The sequence below is a fragment of the Schistosoma haematobium genome, chromosome 4, assembly GCF_000699445.3.
Source record: "Schistosoma haematobium chromosome 4, whole genome shotgun sequence".
Classification (NCBI taxonomy): Eukaryota; Metazoa; Platyhelminthes; class Trematoda; order Strigeidida; family Schistosomatidae; genus Schistosoma; species Schistosoma haematobium.
Genome location: NC_067199.1, coordinates 44,564,870 through 44,584,841, shown reverse-complemented (window position 1 = coordinate 44,584,841; position 19,972 = coordinate 44,564,870). Strand labels below are relative to the sequence as shown.

The 19,972-nt window shown below is 38.3% G+C and overlaps 1 protein-coding gene across 2 annotated transcripts in view; it reads left to right on the top strand.

Moving 5' to 3' along the window:
• SGSM2_4 (Small G protein signaling modulator 2) overlaps window positions 1-19,972 on the top strand; it is a 99,918-nt gene that overhangs the window by 68,507 nt on the left and 11,439 nt on the right. For both annotated transcript variants that reach the window (XM_051216529.1, XM_051216530.1), the window contains 5 exons: window positions 6,263-6,331; window positions 7,983-8,228; window positions 10,432-10,507; window positions 12,822-12,940; window positions 14,944-15,037. In XM_051216529.1, the coding sequence (XP_051067127.1) occupies window positions 6,263-6,331; window positions 7,983-8,228; window positions 10,432-10,507; window positions 12,822-12,940; window positions 14,944-15,037 (604 nt within the window). The remainder of the gene's footprint in view (window positions 1-6,262; window positions 6,332-7,982; window positions 8,229-10,431; window positions 10,508-12,821; window positions 12,941-14,943; window positions 15,038-19,972) is intronic.

The window sequence follows — 19,972 nt, the reverse complement described above, 5'->3', positions numbered from 1 at the left end:
TAAGTGCTTTCAATAGAAATTGTTTTAGATAAGTCTTCTAATTGACCGGTAGATTCTATTTCTAAGCTCTTCTAGTAACCACCAGGTTACATCTACACAAGAACCTGAATACAAGAGAAAAAGCGCGAAATATTCTAGAAACGCCTTACTCCAAAAGTTCGTTCCTATATAGAAAATCTAGGGTTCATATAGTATTTTAGATGTCCTTGAGTTTCCGGAACATTCGGCAACGCTACTAAACATAATAGCAGTACAGATAATCATTCAATCAGGAACTCAACATGTGACTTTTCACCTTCGAGATGTTTCTAGCAAAACTTCTATTGAATGCTGATTAGATAAGATGCTTGTCAGTATTTTCAAAGACATTTTTGGCCTTTTTTGTCGAGGAGTTTTCTGGATTTCCCCAACAATTAGATTTGATTTTAGTGACCTGAGAGCGTGACCGCAGTTTCCAAGGGACAACTGCTTGAGGTCGGTCACATACAACCTTTCTGAGAGAAATTTTCGTGTTAGCTCCGCACTTGTTTAGATCTTACCGCGGGAGACGGATATCCATAGGATAAGCGAGATGTACATTTTTAGGATCGACTATTTCTAAACCTACCCCTGCTTGTGGGAAGGCAGCATCGCTATTATGCTAGTTGTCTGAAGGAAAAACAGTTGTCTTTTATCTAACACCATATTACATTTAGAGTAGTAAGTGACGATTGATAAGTGACTGATGTAATAATAAATTGTCATCGATTACAAAATCTGGGACATGTTATACGTGTGCTTGACCATTATTTAATAGACTAACAATGATCGAGGGGGGGGAGCTGTTGGATATAACTAAAAGGAAGCTCAATTTGACCAAGTAAGACTTGGCATCAGTCCACGAAGTCATCAACTGTTGATATAAGTAGTATTGGTAAGTTAAGTTCAACTAGGTAGGGTCAGTGAGATATTCAAGTATGATATTTTGTGACATTGGGTGACGTAAATCAAAGTCAATAGCGGTGATATAGTCCCACATGGATTTTATCTATCTCTAGATCATGATCAATGATATTTCATGATAACTATTGCTCGAATTCATTCTCTTTTTCTGGATCATAACCCCCCTTTTTTTGTAACCTTCTCTCCTTTTTTTCTTCTGTCGCTGACACACCTCATACTTCAAATATCATAACAATCATTTTATTATTTACACATCGGCTTTCTAACATGGTGTAGCAACTTGAACAAATGTATAACTGTACCGTGCTATAGGTTGATTACTATGGAAAACATGCGACATACTTTTATTTACCTTAGTAGTGATAATCTCTAAATACATATATATTATGCAAAACCTTGAATGTATTCAGTATCGTTTACAGAAGATTGATTTATGGCTTTAGTTAACTTTCATCAAGAAAATACAAAAAAATATGACCCCATAAAAACATCATGTGTGACCGGCCTCATGCAACTGTCCTTTGGGTACTACGGTCATGCTCTCAGGTCACTAAGACCAATTCTAATCCAATTTCCTTTTCAGATACCTCTAGAAGAACCAGGAGGTGATAACCGTCCTCATACCTTTAAACATCACTCAAGACCACCGTATTCATCACGAAAACAGAACGGATGATTTTGATTCTAACAAAAAAATAACAGAATGTTTTATTGTTCCACTGAATTTGATTATGAACACCTAAAAATAAAATAATGTAAACTGTTGAAGTATTGCGAAACCAAAGTTATCCGGATAATTGTTTCATAACTATTTCTGAATTTTTAACATCTGATTGGTTAGCTTATTGGTTACCTGTAGAACCGTATTACTGTTATGATGTGTGCTACTGATGTTGATAGATACAAGTAGTATGTATCATTAATCGAAAGTGAAATGTCTAGCAGCAGAAGATTAAGAAGATGGAAGAGAACGAGAACAGTGAATGATTGGTATGGAAACGAATGAGTAACAAAGTCTGAGACAATTGACTGACATTTTGCAAATGAAGATTTCACTGGATGAAATCATGAGTCAATTGAAGCTAGACCACCATGGAAAACCTGGAAGCACTGGACGGCCGCTTCGTCCTGGTATGGGACTACTCAGCAGTGCGCATCCACAATCCCGCCCCCCGCGATGAGGATTTCATTGTATGCTTCTCAGATTCTATTAAGGGATTTTGTAATTTTTGTGTTTAAATACGTTCGGTTGTCCTCACTGGTGTTCTCGTTCAATACTGTTGTCAATATTTTATTACCATAACGTATACAATACAGTTGTCATAAAGCACATAACTCGAACTGTCATCGACTGGTCTGATTGACCATTGCAGTAACTTTTTGTGGACTGATAAATTCAGTGCATACCTTAACATGATTTATCTACTGAAGTTCTGGATTAATGAAAAGTAGATGTACCAGATTGAGCAGATTAGGATAAGCAACATAAAAACGAAAGGTTATAGATATATACACACAGTTATGCCCTGGTATGACCGAGAGCGAGGTGGGTCCGCCTTCCCTCTCGAAATACTCTCACACGGCCATACGTATACAGCCTCTGCCAGGGAAGTCCTACTCACTGCCTTCTCGTGACGGGGGTGTTGTTTACGAAAATGAGAGGACGAAAAGCGAATGTCCGGCGCTTTAACCGGATCCCAAACCAAACCAATGGTGCACATGGGCTCCAGTATCCTGCGGGAACAAATGGCGTATGAACCAATTTTCGGTCACCGGCTACCATGGGACTGCATCTCCACCCACTGCCTTGTAGGTCTGACCTTTAGGTCAAAGGCTCGGGGTGTGGCCCCCTAAGATAACCACCTGCTTCGGTCTGGGCACCCGGGCAGTATCACAGCCCACACGCTAATGATGAACTCCCTATATCTATGGAAACTACTTTTCTCGCTTCGAATAACAATCAAATGATTCAAACTATTGTCATTACTATTATTGTTATTATTATGACTATTATTATTATTACTGTTATTTACTACGACATTATTCACCCTCTTTTATTCCTACTCTGTCTATACTTATTTTTTCGACTTATACAGCAGCTCGTCTTTGGTGGAAATTCGATTCTATCTAAACGTTCTCGAGTCACTGTCCGGTTGAAAATTGTATGTTACCACCGAATATGAGTACTGAAGCAGTTTATCTGAAACCACGTGCACCATTCAAACTGGCTGCCTTCAACGTTCGCATACTTATGCAGATTGGACAACAGATAGGGCTGGCTATGTCTTTAGAAAGTCCTAATATCTATGTTTGCTGTCTGTCCGAGACCCGTATTCAAGACTCTGGTGAAGTACTGCAAATTCGCTCTCCATCTGTCGCTTCAAAAAGCTTGTTTTACGTGCGCTTATCCGGGGACCCTGTGGCATCTTCGTCTGGTTTTGCTGGCGTTGGTGTCGCACTAAGCGCTCGAGCTGAGGCAGCACTAATCGATTGGATCCCTATTAACAGTCGGTTATGTGCTGTTAGATTAGAAAGTTCCATCAGAGTGAGAAGAAATCGGCGTGAGAAACGATGTCTTTTCGTCATCTCCGCCTATGCCCCGACAGATTGCAGCCCGGATGCAATTAAGGATGAGTTTTACCACCAGTTATCTGTTCTTCTCCAGAAAGTTCGTTCGACAGATATTGTAGTACTAGCCGGAGACTTGAATGCTCAGGTCGGGCGTCTAGGCACAGATGAGAGTCGTTTAGGTGGCTGATGGGGACTTGTTGGTTGCAGGACAGATAACGGGGACCGTCTACTACAACTATGCACAGACCACAACCTGTTTCTGGTTAGCACTGACTTTCGGCACAGTCATCACCGATGTGCCAACTTGCGTCCTCCCTCTGCATCTCAAGCCTGGACTCAGATTGATCACATCGCGATCAGCTACCGCTGGCGTGGTTGTGTACAAGACTGCCGCTCCTTTTGGAGTACCTATCTGGACTCTGACCATGCCTTGGTCTGCGCCAATCTTACCTTTTCAGTGGCCAACGAAGTGACCGCCACCAACGGATTGATGTTAGCAAGCTGGTTGCAACTTCTGTTGCTAGTAAGTATTGAACCGAGGTAGCTTCTAGACTAACTAGCATTCCACCGAAAATTATAGATGAGCATTGGTTGCAATCGCATGACGCCATGAAAATGCCGGGTACAGTCAGTTGTGGGTTCGCTAAACGTCCCGCTTATAAGCACTGGGTTTCTTCAGGCTCCTTACAACTCATTGAAGCCCGTCGGTCTACTCCGGGTGACCTTGATTTTGACCACAAACGAAGGATGTTACGTAGTGAAATTGGGCAAAGCTTGCGTAAGGACCGAGAAGTTTGGTGGTTGGAGCGTGCTAATGAGCTGTAAGCAGCAGCTGCATCTGGTAATTGCCGTAAGCTCTTCCAACTCGTCCGAGCCACTGGCAATAAGAAGTCTGGTGTGAGCGAAACAATCTACGAGGATGATGGGATGCCAATCATGGACGATGGGCAGAATTCTTCGAAGGGCAGTTCAACTGGCCTGCTGCTCCAGCAACATCGGTCAGACTGTCCTGCCCTCCAAGGCCGGTGACGACTGATCCACCAAATGAGGCGGAAGTCCGCAAGGAACTCCAACTCTTGAAGCGCTACAAATCACCTGGCCCAGATGATTTACCTCCGGCTCTTTTTAAAGATGGTAGTGGCTTTCTGACTAGGGAACTGACGACGTTGTTTACAAGGGTTTGGGAACTAGAGAGTGTACCAACGTCATGGAATGAGTCGATAGTTGTCCCTATCTTTAAAAAGGGTTCACGTCGTTCCTGTAACAACTATCGGTGGATAAGTTTACTTCCAACTGCGTCCAAGCTATTGGCTTCCGTCATACTTCGTAGGTTGTTCAAAACCCGAGAATGATTGACTCGCGAGGAGCAGGCTGGTTTTCATTCTGGTCGAGGATGTATTGATCATATCTTCACCCCCCGCCAAGTGTTAGAACACCGACTGGCAGGATTCTAATCCTGTACTTACCCTGGATGGTGAGCAGATAGAAGTAGTCGAGAAGTTCGTGAATCGAGGTAGCTGCATAAGTGCTGGTGGGGGTATGAGTGATGAGATCAATGCACGTATAGTGAAAGCCAGAGCGGCTTATGCCAACCTGGGCCATCTTTGGCGCCTTCGTGATGTTAGTCTGGCTGTAAAAGGTCGGATCTACAACGCGTCAGTGAGAGCAGTTTTGCTCTATGCTTGTGAAACCTGGCCTCTCCGAGTTGAGGACGTTAGACGACTCTCTGTGTTCGATCATCGTTGTCTCCGAAGGATTGCTGACATCCAGTGGCGACACCATGTTAGTAATGCAGAGGTTCGGTATCGTGTGTTCGGGCACAGAGACGATAATGCTATTGGTGTCACCGTCTTGAAACACCGACTTCGGTGGCTTGGATATGTTCTACGAATGTCGTCCCAGAGAATTCCACGTCGTGCATTATTTGCCGACTCGGGGACTGGTTGGAAAAAGCGGAGATGTGTTCAGTGCATGACATGGTGTCGTGATATGAAAGAAAGCTGCAAAGGACTGGCTTCTGTTGGTCCTTCACGACTCCCTGGTTGTGGTCTGAGTGATGGTGCAATACAGTGGCTAGAGACGTTATCAGATATGGCCCAGAATAGAAGCCAGTGGCGATCCTGCTGTAACCTTCTTTTACTTTCTTCGTAAAAAGTGGTTGTATCTTCCTTAACTGAAAGATTTGTTGTGATTGTACCTTTCCGTTCCCTCATTATTACTATTATTATTACCACACTACCTTACATCAATCTCTTCGTTATTATTCTCTCTTTTTTTCCATGCCCTTAAATTATCATTGTTTTGTGTGGCGCATATATATTTAGCGCATTCTTGTCCCAATATTTATGTGTTCAAATAAATAAATAAAAAAATGTACTCTTTCTCTGATGTATAAGACTGAACGGTTTGAAGCAAAGAGTGCTGGGTTCGTGTCTTGAAGTGAATATGAACTCTGGAATGTAGATACATGCAGTCGACAAGTCACAAATAGGACGAAATGCGTGTACTTGTTTCCACTACTATCCATCATTATTCATTGTTTATAATGCTTGTAGCTTACTGGTAATATTGAAGCAATCCACACACGATGCATTTATGTCAATATGACACTGATCCAATTCAGTCCTAAACATCAATGGGATAAGTTAAACAATCAATATAAAAATGAATTAAATTATAATTTTTTGTTTAAAAAGTCACATTCACACATATTGTGCATATTATATTGTTCTATTCTTTATATATACAGCAAATCCCATTCAGTGAACTTTGTCGTTATATTTATTTTGGTAATTGTGATCCAACAATTAGAAATGAGGTAAATCATAATTATACTACTAATTATCAATATGAAGTTGTGAAGATCGTTAAGTTTTTATATGAGATCACTAATCGATTGATGTTAGATCACCATTGAAACACTGGAAGCACTGAACAGCCGTTTCGTTCTATTGTTGGATTCCTCAGTAGTGCGTACCCACGACCCCGCTAGCAGGATTCGAACCTGGAATTGTGGTCTCGCTCACGAATGCTTAACTGCGGTAGATACCTGTCTCTACGCGACATGAATTAGCTGGATTGGTTGAGGTTAAATAATAACACCGTTGGATGTCGAATTAGTGGTCTAGAGGTTAAGCGTTCACGCGCGACACTGAAGGTCTTGGATTCAAATCCCACGGGTGGGATCGTGGGTGCTCACTACTGAGGAGTCGCACAGTAGGTCAAATTAGCCGTCTAGTGGCTCCAGGTTTTCGATCGAGGTCTAAAATCAATCGATTCATGGTCTCAACCAAATAAATTTATATTCTTATCATATTCTTTGTTTTAAATAGAAACTTATTTTGCACTCTTCTTCTATTGACTCAGTTCAAATAATTAAAATCAGGAGTTCATGAAGAAATTATAGGTTAATGAAGACTATTTAGAGATTCACCCAGAACGTTTTATGGAGAGAGCATGTATCTATCAATTTGTAATGCATTTGCTTCTCAATGTTCGATGGGTATGTGCAATGTCTAGGGTTTTCCCATTCATTTATTCAGTAAATGGTCAGTTAAAGAGGATTAGACCTCTGGTTATCCTCATATGACATTTGAGTCCAGAACGCTAATCTCAGCCTCCTCAATACGAATCATATATTATATCATATTTATACTCTAGTGATATTTAAGATTTCCCAGTTCAATACATGTATAATCACTATGGATTGAAATCATCCGAAATAATATGGAAAAGGAAATGGTAATAGACCAGTAATTGATTCTAATTATGACTTTATAACAGTATGAGTGTAGTGTATGTTACTGATATCTGTTGACATAAATAGTATGTAACATCAATCAGAATTGGATTGCCTAGTAACAGAAGATTAAGAAGATTGAATCGAAGTAAACAGGAATGTAAACAGAAAGTAATTGTAATAACAACTAAGACTCAGTAGCTGAGTGGATAACGTGATGGCGTTTGAAGTGAATGATACTGGGTTCGAGTCCCAGAGTGAACATCAACTCTGAGATGCAGGTACATCCGACTGACGAGTCCCAAATAGGACGAAATGCGCATCCCAGATTCCACTGCTAGCCACTATCCATCATTGCTTACAAATAGCTTGTGAATTAAGGTAGTATCGAGGCATACGCACAGTATGCACATATGCCGATAACAGACTGATCAATTGAAGTCTTAAACCTCAATGGGAAGATACAAGCCAAACAATATCAAGGGAACTAGGAATAAAGTTTGTGAAAGACAACTGATTGGAAATGTGAAAATAAAGTAGTTAATTTATATAGTTTTCATATGTTATGTGGACACTGTTATTCTTCTCCCAAAGGAGTTCTATTGTTCATCACATGCATGTTCATCAATCTCAGGAACTTCAAGTCATTCCATAACCATCAATTTCATATTCATCAATGAAGAAGCTTATTCGTATACAATGTTTTTTCCTTTAATCTTTTCATGTATAGGTATGGCCATATTTATTGGGTTTATATACATGGAACTCAACTAGTGAACAACTGAATGCAGTCAATATACAACAAAAAGAGATTTATACAAATGCTTTAAATACATGGAATCGTGTTGTACAGTATTTAAAACAGGATGTTCGATATGCTAATTTCGTAGCGATTGTTCCACCTAATAATGATTCAACTGAATTTAAGGAGTGTTTAGATCATTCAAAATCACTTGCTGATAATGAATTATCAATGGTAAGTGTTTATTACTTACTTCTTTATACCTGTTATCCCTTATGGAGGAGCACAGGCTGCCCTTCAGCATTCTCTCTGTCCAACTGTGTCATGAACAATCGTTTCGAATTCTTTCCAGTTGTTATTCATCCTTTCGATATTCGCTTCCAATTCTCGACACAGTGTGTTCCTTGGTCTCCCTCTTCTCTGTTTCCCTTTAGGATTTCAAGTTAGCGTTTGCTTCGTGATGTAGTTTGAAGATTTTTTAAATGTATGTCATATCCACTTCCAACATCTTTTCGTAATTTCCTCTTCAACTAGGAGCTTGTCTGTTGTCTCCCACATTGTGGGCTGTTGTTTATGGTATCCGTTCAGCAAATATTGAGTATCTTGTGTAATACTTGTACACCTTTGATGAAGATTGTGGTAGTTCTCGAAATTTCAGCTCCATACAGTAGAACTGTCTTGACGTTCTTACTGAAGATTCTGACTTTGATATTGTTTGATAGACAGTTGTTTTGAGTTCCAAATGTTCTTCTAGATGATCATTAGTTTTTATTATTTACAAAAAATAAAAAAACCACTATTACTATTCGTATATCATTTTATTAGTTAAATGGGGAAATAGATTTCTTAGTGGGATTTCTTTACAACTAGAGTAGTAAACTCCAAATCATCTACTCTATAATCCTCACAAATTTCAAAGATTTCGAAATCTCATGGTGGAGATATGATATTTAGACCATTGTGCTAAAGTCCTCTTGATCATGCTTAAACTTCAAGTTATTCGTGATATAGCTCAACAAATCGTTTAAAGACATCAGTGACACTTGTGTTTGATGTACTCTTCTCATATGATGAAACAATGGGGTGAATAATGTCGACGTTAAACGTAGAATACTGTGTAAACATAATAGTAATACATTTATTTCATATTATAAATTTCAATTCACATGTATCAGTTGTTTGAATCTTCTCATTACTTTACATTCAACTGATGAGCCTCTAAATAGGACGAAATGCGCGTCCTGGATTCTACTAAAAAACATCATACATTTTGTTTCCAAAAAGCAATCACCACCACCAAATATTCAATAATGTGATAAATTTCTATTTCACATACATGTAAATTGTAATTATGTACATAGTTGTCAATAGTTAGTACCTGCCCCAAAATGCCTTGGTACGGCCGAGAGTGGATACAGTCATTTATCCCTCTCAAAATGCTCTCAAGTGGCCACTTGCATACAACCCCTGACAGGGAAGTCTTACTTACTGCCTTCTCGTGGCATTACTATTGTTTACGAAATTAAGAGGAGGAAAAGCGCATGTCCGGAGCTTTAACCGGAATGGTGGATACGGCAGTTCCACAGACGGGAGTTGGAAAACCCTTATTCCAAACCAATGGTGTACATGGGCTCCAGGATCCTAAGAGAACAAGTGTGGTATGAACCAATTATTGGTCACCGCCTACCATGGGACTACATCTCCTTACGTTGCCCCACTATGAAAAAAATGTAAACAGTTGCTATGTTTCCGTTTGAATTTCTTACCGTTTAACATTATAATACGTTCTAAGCCTTTAATAAAACCATGGAAATTCATTCGGTTAAAGAAGATTTGTAGCTCAGACGGAATAATCTTAATGGGTTTTTTTCTCATCTCCACATATGACAGATAGCTTATCCTGTAGACTTTGGTCTTAACTGTTTATTGATGACCTATTGTTACCTGGATATTTATTTTGATTGCTCCCCTCCTTAACCTGATTCTTGATCCTATATTACCCGTGACTATTTTGATTGGTTGGTAAATTGAGTCGATTTCTATTGATTATTGATTGACTGGAATCCCAAACTTCTAAAACTGCTCTAACTTTCTTCACATTCCCTCTAACCAAAATCACAACATCATTCCAGTTTAATATGTATCTACAATTATCCACATACATTGATATAATTCAATCTATCTCACTTCTAATTGAAGTTTCTGCTTATGTTGTTATTCAGACCACTCAACCGGCATGCATATATATAGTATTAGTCCAGAAATAGATTCTAATAGTTACCATCCATAATTCTCGTCGGCGACCATATCACGTTGAAAACACCAGTTCTTGTCTAATCACCGCAGTTAAGCATTCTCATCGGGGTATATCACTTTGTATAACATGTTTGTTTGAATAAGTCAATATTATTCTACTTCATTTTTCTTTATATTTTAGAACTCAACAAAACAACCAAATGATATAAACAATGTAGAACTAGAGAATAATGTAAATGATGATAATGGTTTACATGGTAGGTATTCATTTGTACAAAAGTTAATGTTTTCATAGTTATTATAATATAATATACTATAATATCCACAAAACGTATCTGATATTAATCAGCATATGCTCACTAGTGACTGGCTTCAACAGGTATATCCTGGAGTTCTAGTGAGAGGTAGTGACCATTGGAGTTCAACCGGGTCTGTTGTGAGATAATAACTCACTGATGACAATGCTGGATATGTGGCTCAATTTCGTGGATTAGTTGAAGTTAGACATTAACACCGTTAGGTGTCGGCTCAGAGGTCTAGTGGTTAAGTTCTCGAGCGCGAAACCAGCAGATCCTGGGTTCGAATCCCTCGAGGCGGGATCGTGGTTGTACACTGCTGAAGAGTCCCATACTAGGACGAAGCGGTCGTCCAGTGTTTTCAGGTTTTCCATGGTGATCTAGCTTCAACTGATTCATGATCTTAACCATTGGAATTTTCATAGTTATATTTAAATATTTTGAACATGAATTATTTACTTAAGATGTGTTAGAACTTTTGCCCTGTAAACTGCAAATGTATAACGTAATGATACCGCCAATTAAAGGACAGTGATTTATCGACCAGACCAATGACACATAAAACCCATATGAGCAGTCTAGAGTCCTTATCGGTTCAGTTTCCTGTCTAACCCTACCTGCCTGTTGAGTCCAGAGCACTAATCTCAGCCTTTACGATATGAATCATGTATTTCGAACATACTGAGTTTATATACCAACCAAACAGACCACATCATACCATAAAATAGAAAAACAACATTTGTACAAGATCTATCCAAAAGAAGCCGTGAGTATGGGAAGCTGTAATTAATACACTGGACATAATTCAAGAATGGTAAATCGTATAATAACAGTTCATAGGTGAAAATAAAACTCATAATAAGAGGGACATGAATATGAATAGTTTAGTTACGATAATAATATATGTATAGTATTACCTCAGAACTAGATCCCAAACGTTACCATTTCTTATCTGGATATAAAAAGATGCATAAAACAAATAGGGGACTTGTCCTTATTGATTCTAGTTATCAATACAATTAAGCAAATATTTACAACTTGCTCTATTCATGGTATGTCCCCTATTCGATTACGTCTGAATACGATATACAACTAATGGTACTCGGACCTCATAGTTACAAATCAGAAAACAAAAGAAGTAAGAGAGGTGATTATTGAGTAAGAATCAATAATGTTCAGAAAAACATGGTTATTTATAGATAGTAACATTAGTTATAACATCATAATAATTTAGCCAATCCTTAAGGAGGGATTGTTATACTATCATTCAATCATAGAATGCCACGTTGATATTCTAGAAAGATTCATCAGGTTCTAATTGGATGGAGACTCGTTGGCTCATTTAGAGCATCTGGAAGCTTCATTGTATTTCTCGAAAGCCGTCCCAACAGTTCACAGTCAATTTTGGCTTGTTTATGTATAACTGTGTATCTTTATTTACTATGTGATATGATCCAATATGTTTGTTTGTAAATAATAAATTAATAGGAGTGTGATTAATTTACTTTGGCTTAAGATTAACAGTGTAGGCCAAAACGATATGCTATAAACAGAGTATAGTAGACCTGGAACTGACAAAATTATAACTGGTGAATTCAATACTTGATATCGATCGGCATCTTAAATCGTTTTTTTTGTCGGAGTCCAGAAAATATCCTCCTTTAAGGTCTCTAGAAGCCCAGAAAACGCTAGCAAATGCTTAACTCAATCAACTTTGAATAGAGACATCTCAGAAATATAAATGCATATCAGAAACCATAACGAGATTGCTGAAATTCTTTGGAATAGGTGTTGCGAACAAACCGACAAATTCACTACAATCAATCTTCTGCACGCGGGACTCGAACCCAGGACCTTCGGTCTCGGCTGTCCAATGCTTCCAGGTTACCAATTGTGGTTTAGCTTACATCGACTTATGAATTCAACTAATAGAATCACTAAGATTTTCACAAAATCCTATTTTAATAATAATAATAATAATGCGCTCACTAGTGACTGCCTTTATGATGGATTGCCTGGAGTTCTTGTGAGAAACCGTAATCAATTGAGTCCAGTCTATGTCGAGTGTGGGACAGTTATCCACCTCAAATAATAGGTCAATGGTTGTGCAAGATCATGGATCGATTAAAGTTAGACATTAACAGCACTGGATGCCATCTCAGTGGTCTAGAGCTTAGACGTACAAACATTTTTAAAACCATGGATGTACTTTATCTTCATTATGTTATTTAATTATATTCATTAAGTATCTTTCCCACTTCTTTCTATTCCTCAGATAATCGTTCTTCAACAGCAACACTTCCTAATGAAATATCTACTTCTAAATTATCAAATCTTTCGACTGATTCACAATTGTTTATCAACAATACACTTCAAGATCAATGTGAATTTTCGGTTAGTTTAATTGTATTAAAAGTTTGGTTGAAACGGTCTTTGTAGAGATTGATTTAATATGAAGGTTGTATTCACCACAGATCGACTTCGGTCTAAGTAGTTTTGACTGTTTCGTGTTGATATGTGTGATTCTTCAGCAGTGCACACTTCATTAGGGATTGAATCTAGGACATACAAGTCATTCAGTGAATGCCAAAGCTTTAAAAACACTGGGTTGGCATCCAGTGTTTTCTAACAGTGATATTGCCGATCCATCTCATACAAGTGGGGAAGATCAATTTATTAGTGATTACAAAATTATAGAACGTCTTCGCAAAATACGAAATCCATACATTTAATACTTCATTTGCACGTCTTCCATCAGTTGTCTCTTACAAACTACATTGATCCTTCATTCCTGTTATTACTATAATCACTCTCTGTTTTCTTGAATTCGATCTACTCAACCTTCTACGGTCACGTAATCCACTTCTGACTGATGTTACATACTACTTATGTCTGTCGATATAGGTTGCCTGGTCTATACTACTGCCACACAACCACAACAGTTTAGTCGTATTTCCTCCCAACGCACGCACTAAGAGAAAGAGGAAAACTATCTCTCTGGAATAGTGGAATTTTATACAACTAAAATGTATAAATACCTCTAACAGCACTCTGACTGAATGTGTATGAATAGTTTATCCGTGACTTTGGCAAGCATAATACCATTGAAAAGTAGTGTTCAGTGAAGGAACTGTAAATGTCATTGAGGAAAATGTGAACTTTCGGTTCGCATCGAACTTTTGGCATCCAAACATTAGGATTTATAATGGAGTTTTGTTCTCTAAGCTGGATGGTTTGTTCGTGGAGCTTTCATCGTTCTTCTAAACGATGAAAGCTCCACGAACAAACCATCCAGCTTAGAGAACAAACCTCCATCAAAATCACCCACATGAGCTACAAATTTTCTCCACCATCTCAAAATTAGAATGTATATTATGATACAACTATAAAACAGGAATTTGCTAACCTTCCTGAGGAAAAACTATGACGTATAACAAAATTAATTTACAATGAAGTGTAATATAGTATAGTGAAAATTACATGTCACAGTAAGATATCGCTTAGCATAACTTTAAACATCTTACTCAGTAACTAAGTGAATAATGCGATCGCGTTTGAAGCGAACGGTACTGGGTTCAAGTTCCGAAGTAAATGTCAACTTTTGAATCTAGGTACATCCAGCTGACTAGTCCTGAATAGAACGAAACGTGCGTCCTGGATCCCACTGTTAGCCACTGTCCATCTTTGTTTATAAAGCTTGTGAACTAAGGCAATATCAAGGCGATCCGCACAAGATTCACATATGCCATTAAGAGACTGATCAATTACTTAATAGTTAGTATAATCTGTGATCTGTCTGATGTTGAATTATACAGAAGAGGTTAACAGAGTACAGAGATAATTGTATTTTGTAAGTACTCATTTAATAAGACTTATATCTAATGTATGTTTACAAGTGTGATTCAGTCGTTGAGTTCCTATTCTATTGTAACTTGTTATATCTTGAATGTTGATTTCTTGATACACCGCGTATAACAGAGCACCAGAATACCAAAACCCTTCCAAGTCGCAATAAGAAGACAGAAGACTAATGAAAAGAATACTATTCCCAGACAGTGTCAATTATAGTACAAAATTGTCAGGTATTTATAGTTTTTCGTAAGAACGAAATCATCATTACAGTCTTCCAATCCTCATACAGGAGGTTATTAGCATTGTCCAATCGGGAAGCTAGACGTAGGAAATCTAGAATATTCTTCCGAAAGGTGATTGGATGGAACATCTTCGGCTCCTTCTGAGCCTCTTACAGCTTCCTTTAGTTCACCTGTGGTCCGTCGTCACATAACTAGATGATCTTATTTAGTAATAATGCTATATTTATGAATATTTTGTTGCCTTTATCGCCCCCTCCTCTCTTCACTCTCCACCTAATTGTTACCTTCTTTATACTATTTTAGCCAAATACATTAGAAATATTTGCTGATAATTTATATAGAATTGATAAAGATGTTACAAGATGTGATCGAAATCATACATTCTTTATGACACCAAGTAAGATTTATTTACATCTATCTTTAACATTGTTTTTTTTGCCATTCTGTAATCAAAAATAAGTAGGTTTGTGTAAATTATGTTCCACTGACTGAAATCATGAGTCATTTGAAGCCAGGCCACCATGGAGAACCTGGAAGCACTGGACGGCCGTTTCGTTCTAGTATGGGACTCCTCAGCGGTGCGCACCCATGATCCCGCTCCCCTCAAAATTCAAACACAGGACCTACCAGTTTCGCGCTAGGCGCTTAACCATCAGACCATTGAGCCGGCCAACATCCAACGGTGTCAATGTCTAACTTCAACCAATCCACCAAGTTGCGCCACCGTACACCATTGTCTTCAGTGAGCTGATATTTCACAACTGACCTGGTTGAACTCCACTGGTCACGGCTTCTCACTAGAACTCCAGGAGTATCTCTTGAAGTCAGTCACTAGTGAGCAGATGATTATTATCAGAAGGGACGGTCGTCAAGTGCTTCCAGTTTTTCCATAGTGGTCTAGCTTCAATTGACTCATGATTTCAATCAATGAAATTTCTAAAATCTCCACAAAATCCCTTCTGATAAATTATGTCTAGCATTTTATATGTTTTTTTTCAATCTTTTATGTTGCCTATTTATAGAGTTCATTAACTATGACGTTATTGATACTATTCAAACCAAAGTATCATCTTCGAAACTAGTAACACAAATGAACTCCCATAGTGACTAGAAATCCAGTTTCTTATTCGGTACAATACACTTCATTCTATCCTGAATACCTAATCAGTAGAGGACAGCAATCTGATAAACTGTTTATCACTAAGGTTTAAAAATTTATAAACTTACTGTTATCGGGATATAGATTGGATTAAAACAAGTTCTTTGCACGATTGCGTTGCTGCGCACTGATTGGCTATTTCTTATCCAATCAGCGTTAGCCGATACTTGAAGAGTACTCTAGAATCTTCTCATGTAAAAACTATAAATACACTAACGTTTTTCCGATTGTGTTTCTTGCTTTCATCTACCCTTGGAATATAATTTTGTTCCTGTTCAACCGTATTCTAATTTGGGGACTTATCTAGTGAAATAGTGTTGAACAATACTAAGCAATGAGAATAGCTGGGTCATACATAATAAGAGAAATTATAACACTTACATACAATGATTACATGACCAAAATGTACTATAAATAACTTGTCATAGTTGGTACATATCAATGTCATGTGTGTCAGGCCCTTTTTAGTGCAGATTGAATCCTACCAACCAGGTTGCAATATGACCAGTAGTTCAGGTAACTCGACAGTGCGTACACTATGTTATAATAAGATAGTGGTTAGAGGTAGTTGACAAGAAACCCTGAACCCATGTTTCGTGCTATTTGACACTCATCAGCAATGTGTACCTGTAATCTCAGTGGTAATATCTCTGACTGTAAAGCTGGTTGACACACGTTCGAATCCGTCAGGAAGCATCAGTTCTCTCAAGATTACAGGTACACCTTGCTGACGAGTGTAAAATAGCACGAAACCTGGGCATTGAGTTTCGTATTGATAACCTTCAACTACCATCTTACAAAATTACGCTATCAATTCGATCAAAATTTTTACAAACAAAAAAAGACTTGATGATTCTTACCAATTAGTTTACTGGTAGAATAGATTGTTCAGTAAAGCTATTTTGACCAACATTTTCTTCCGGAATCCTTAATCTTTTACACTACCATGAATACAATCACTACTTCTACTACTTTGTTATCTCTCTGTGTTGAGGTATTCGCACAACTTGAACCAATGCACATATATGACAGGTCTGAAATGGCTTATAATTGGTTGATTGACGTAGCAGCATGAGTCAAAATTTGAAGCAGGAAAAATAAATATGTCGTTGGCTAACGATCTGAATTATTCGTTTCTAGTAAAATTTCTTTGTATTAGACTCCTTCTATGTTTTCACGAAACTTATTACAAAACAGATTGGCTAAAAATAAACCATCATAGTCGATTATTGATTTTAATTTCTGTTTTTCTTCCGTTCATAGAACATTGTCAGGTTCATCTTGCTCAAAAGTAGTCGTTTGCTACTAATATACAAATTGTCTTAAGTTAGAAAAGTAAACTGTCGGCTGCTAACTCAGCTGTTTGAAGGTAAAACATTCACCTCGATACTTTAAGGTCGTGAGTTCGATTTCTAACAGGGATTTTAGCGCATATTTATAAATATTCCCGAAGTAAGATTAAGTACCTGTGGAATGGGTCGTGATTTTGAATAAATGTCTAATTTAAAGTTGATTCATGATATTCAGAACAAAACTTAAACAACATCTATAAACTATTCATGTTAACTCGATGCGTGTTTTAGTTGTCATAACTCAAAAGAAATGAATCTACAAGGAGGTACCGAATACATATGAGCCATACAAGTCACTTGATTTATGTGTGGGCTGTAATACTGCCTGGGTGCCCAAACCGAAACAGATGGTTTTTTTAGGTGGCCACACCCGGAGTCATCGACCTAAAGGTCTGATCCACAAGGCAGTGGATCGACGTCAGAAGTTGCAGTCCCATGGTAGTCGGTGACCAATAATTGGTTCATATGCCATTTGTTCCTTCAGGATACTGCAGCCCATGTGTACCATTGGCTTAAAATCAGGGTTTCCCAACTCTCCTAGGTAGATCATCCATATCCACCAACCCGGTTAAAGCGCCGGACATTCACTTTTTTCCTCTGAATTGCGTAACCAACATTAATGTCACGAGAAGATAGTGAGTAGAACTTCCCTGTTAGTGGCTGTACACTTGTGGCCATGTGAGAGCATATGGAGAGCGAGAGCTGACTCTGCCCACCCTAGGCTGTACCAGGGCATTTGGGAGCTTTCATTATTTTGGTCTCATACTATTCGTTACGATAAAATTCTTTTAAAAGAAACGTATTGTTCGTTGTGTTGAATATTTCCTGTTGTTACATAACTGATTTTGATCTCTAATGATTTAAGATCTCTCTAAAACTATCCTTGAGTGGTGATTATTTACATCAGTGGTTTATTTGGACACTTTATTCAAGGATAACATTAACACTTGACGGTTTCTAGTTCATAATTCCAAAAAATTGTCACTATCAATCACATATAAATCAAACATTATACCTGATACTTTATCACATATTCAAGTATAATGTGAACTGATAGCGAAGATGGATAATTCAAGTGGGAAGCTTTTGGTTTTGTTGTGTTGTTTGGATGGAGCTCGTTGGCTTAAGCATGAAACATCTGTTTTTTTCTTAAACTACATCATCAACTTACTTATTTACTTACATAGGCCTTTTACCCCTAGAGGAGGAGCATAAGCCGCCTACCAGCATTTTTCATCAAACTTTGTGATGAACAATCCTTTCCAGTTCTTTCCACTTGTTATTCATCCTTTCGATGTCCGCTTCCAATTCTCGATGCAGTGTTTTCTTTGGTCTCTCTCTTTTCTGTCCCCCTTAAGGATTCCAAGTTAGAGGTTCCCTCGTTATGTTCTTTGGTAATTTCCGTAATGTATATCCTATTCACTTCCAACATCTTTTCTTAATTCCCTCTTCAACCGGAATCTGGTTTGTTCTTCCCAGCAGTAGGCTGTAGCTGATGATATCCGTTCAGTGAACATTGAGTATCTTGTGTAGACAATTGTTTATAAATACTTATACCTTTTTGATGGTGTTTGTGGTAGTTCTCCAATTTTCAGCTCCATACAATAAAACTGTCTTGTACATCATCAACGTCTATTTTAAGCTTATTCAACAACCATGTACCAATTCTTTTCAGGTTCTAATAATTTGATATCATTGACCGATTGATGTTAGACCACCTTTGGAAACCTGGAAGCACTGGACGGCCGTTTCGTCCTATTGTGGGGGCTAATCCATGTCGGGTAGAGACAGGTATCTGCCTCAGTACAACGGAAGATGGTCGCGCGATTCCGTGGATTGGTTGATGTTGAACACTATCACTGTCGGATGCCGGCTCAGTGGTCCAGTAGGTTAAGCGTCCGCGCGCGAGACCAAAGGCTCTGGATTCAAATCCCGCGAGCGGGTCGTGGATGAGCGCTGCTGAGGAGCCCAAAAATATCGGTTCATAATCTCAATCAAAAACTTAATAATCACCACAACCCCTATACTAGTAATTTGATATCACCCAATTCGATGATTAAAAAGGCGCTTGATTTTCCAAAACCACCGTCATATGTTTTCTTCTTTCCCACTCTTTCTTCCGAACTTGATAAGTCTTGCTAATTAAAAACTAGATTTAGTTCCTAAGTTCTTCTAGTAACCCCCAGGCTTAATCTATACAGCAAATTGAACACAAGATAAAAAACGCGATATATATGAGAGAAAACGTTTTACTCCAAAGGTTTGTTTATGTACAGAAAATCTAGGGTTTTTATAGTATTTTAGATGTCTTTGGGTTTCCGGAACATTCTGAAACGCTACTAAAGATAATAGCAGTACAGATAATCATTCAATCAGAAACTCAACATGTGACTTTTCACCTTCGAGACGTTTCTGGCAAAACTTCTATTTCACAGATTGAAATCATGAGTCAGTTGAAGCTAGACCACCATTGAAAACCTCTAAGCACTGGATGGCCGTTTCGTCTAGCATGGGACTCCTCAGCAGTGCGCATCCACGATCCCGCACCACGCGGGGCTCGAACCCAGGACCTACTGGCTTCGTGCGCGAGTACTTAACCACCAGACCACTGAGCCGGCATCCAACGGTGTTGAGGAGTCCCATACTAGGACGAAACGGCCGTCCAGTGCTTCCAGGTTTTCAATGGTGGTCTAGCTTCAACTGACTCATGATTTCAATCTGTGAAATTTCTAAAATCTCCACAAAACCCATTCTGATAAAACTTCTATTGAATGCTGATTAGATAAGATGCTTGTCAGTATTTTCAAAGCCCTTTTTGGCT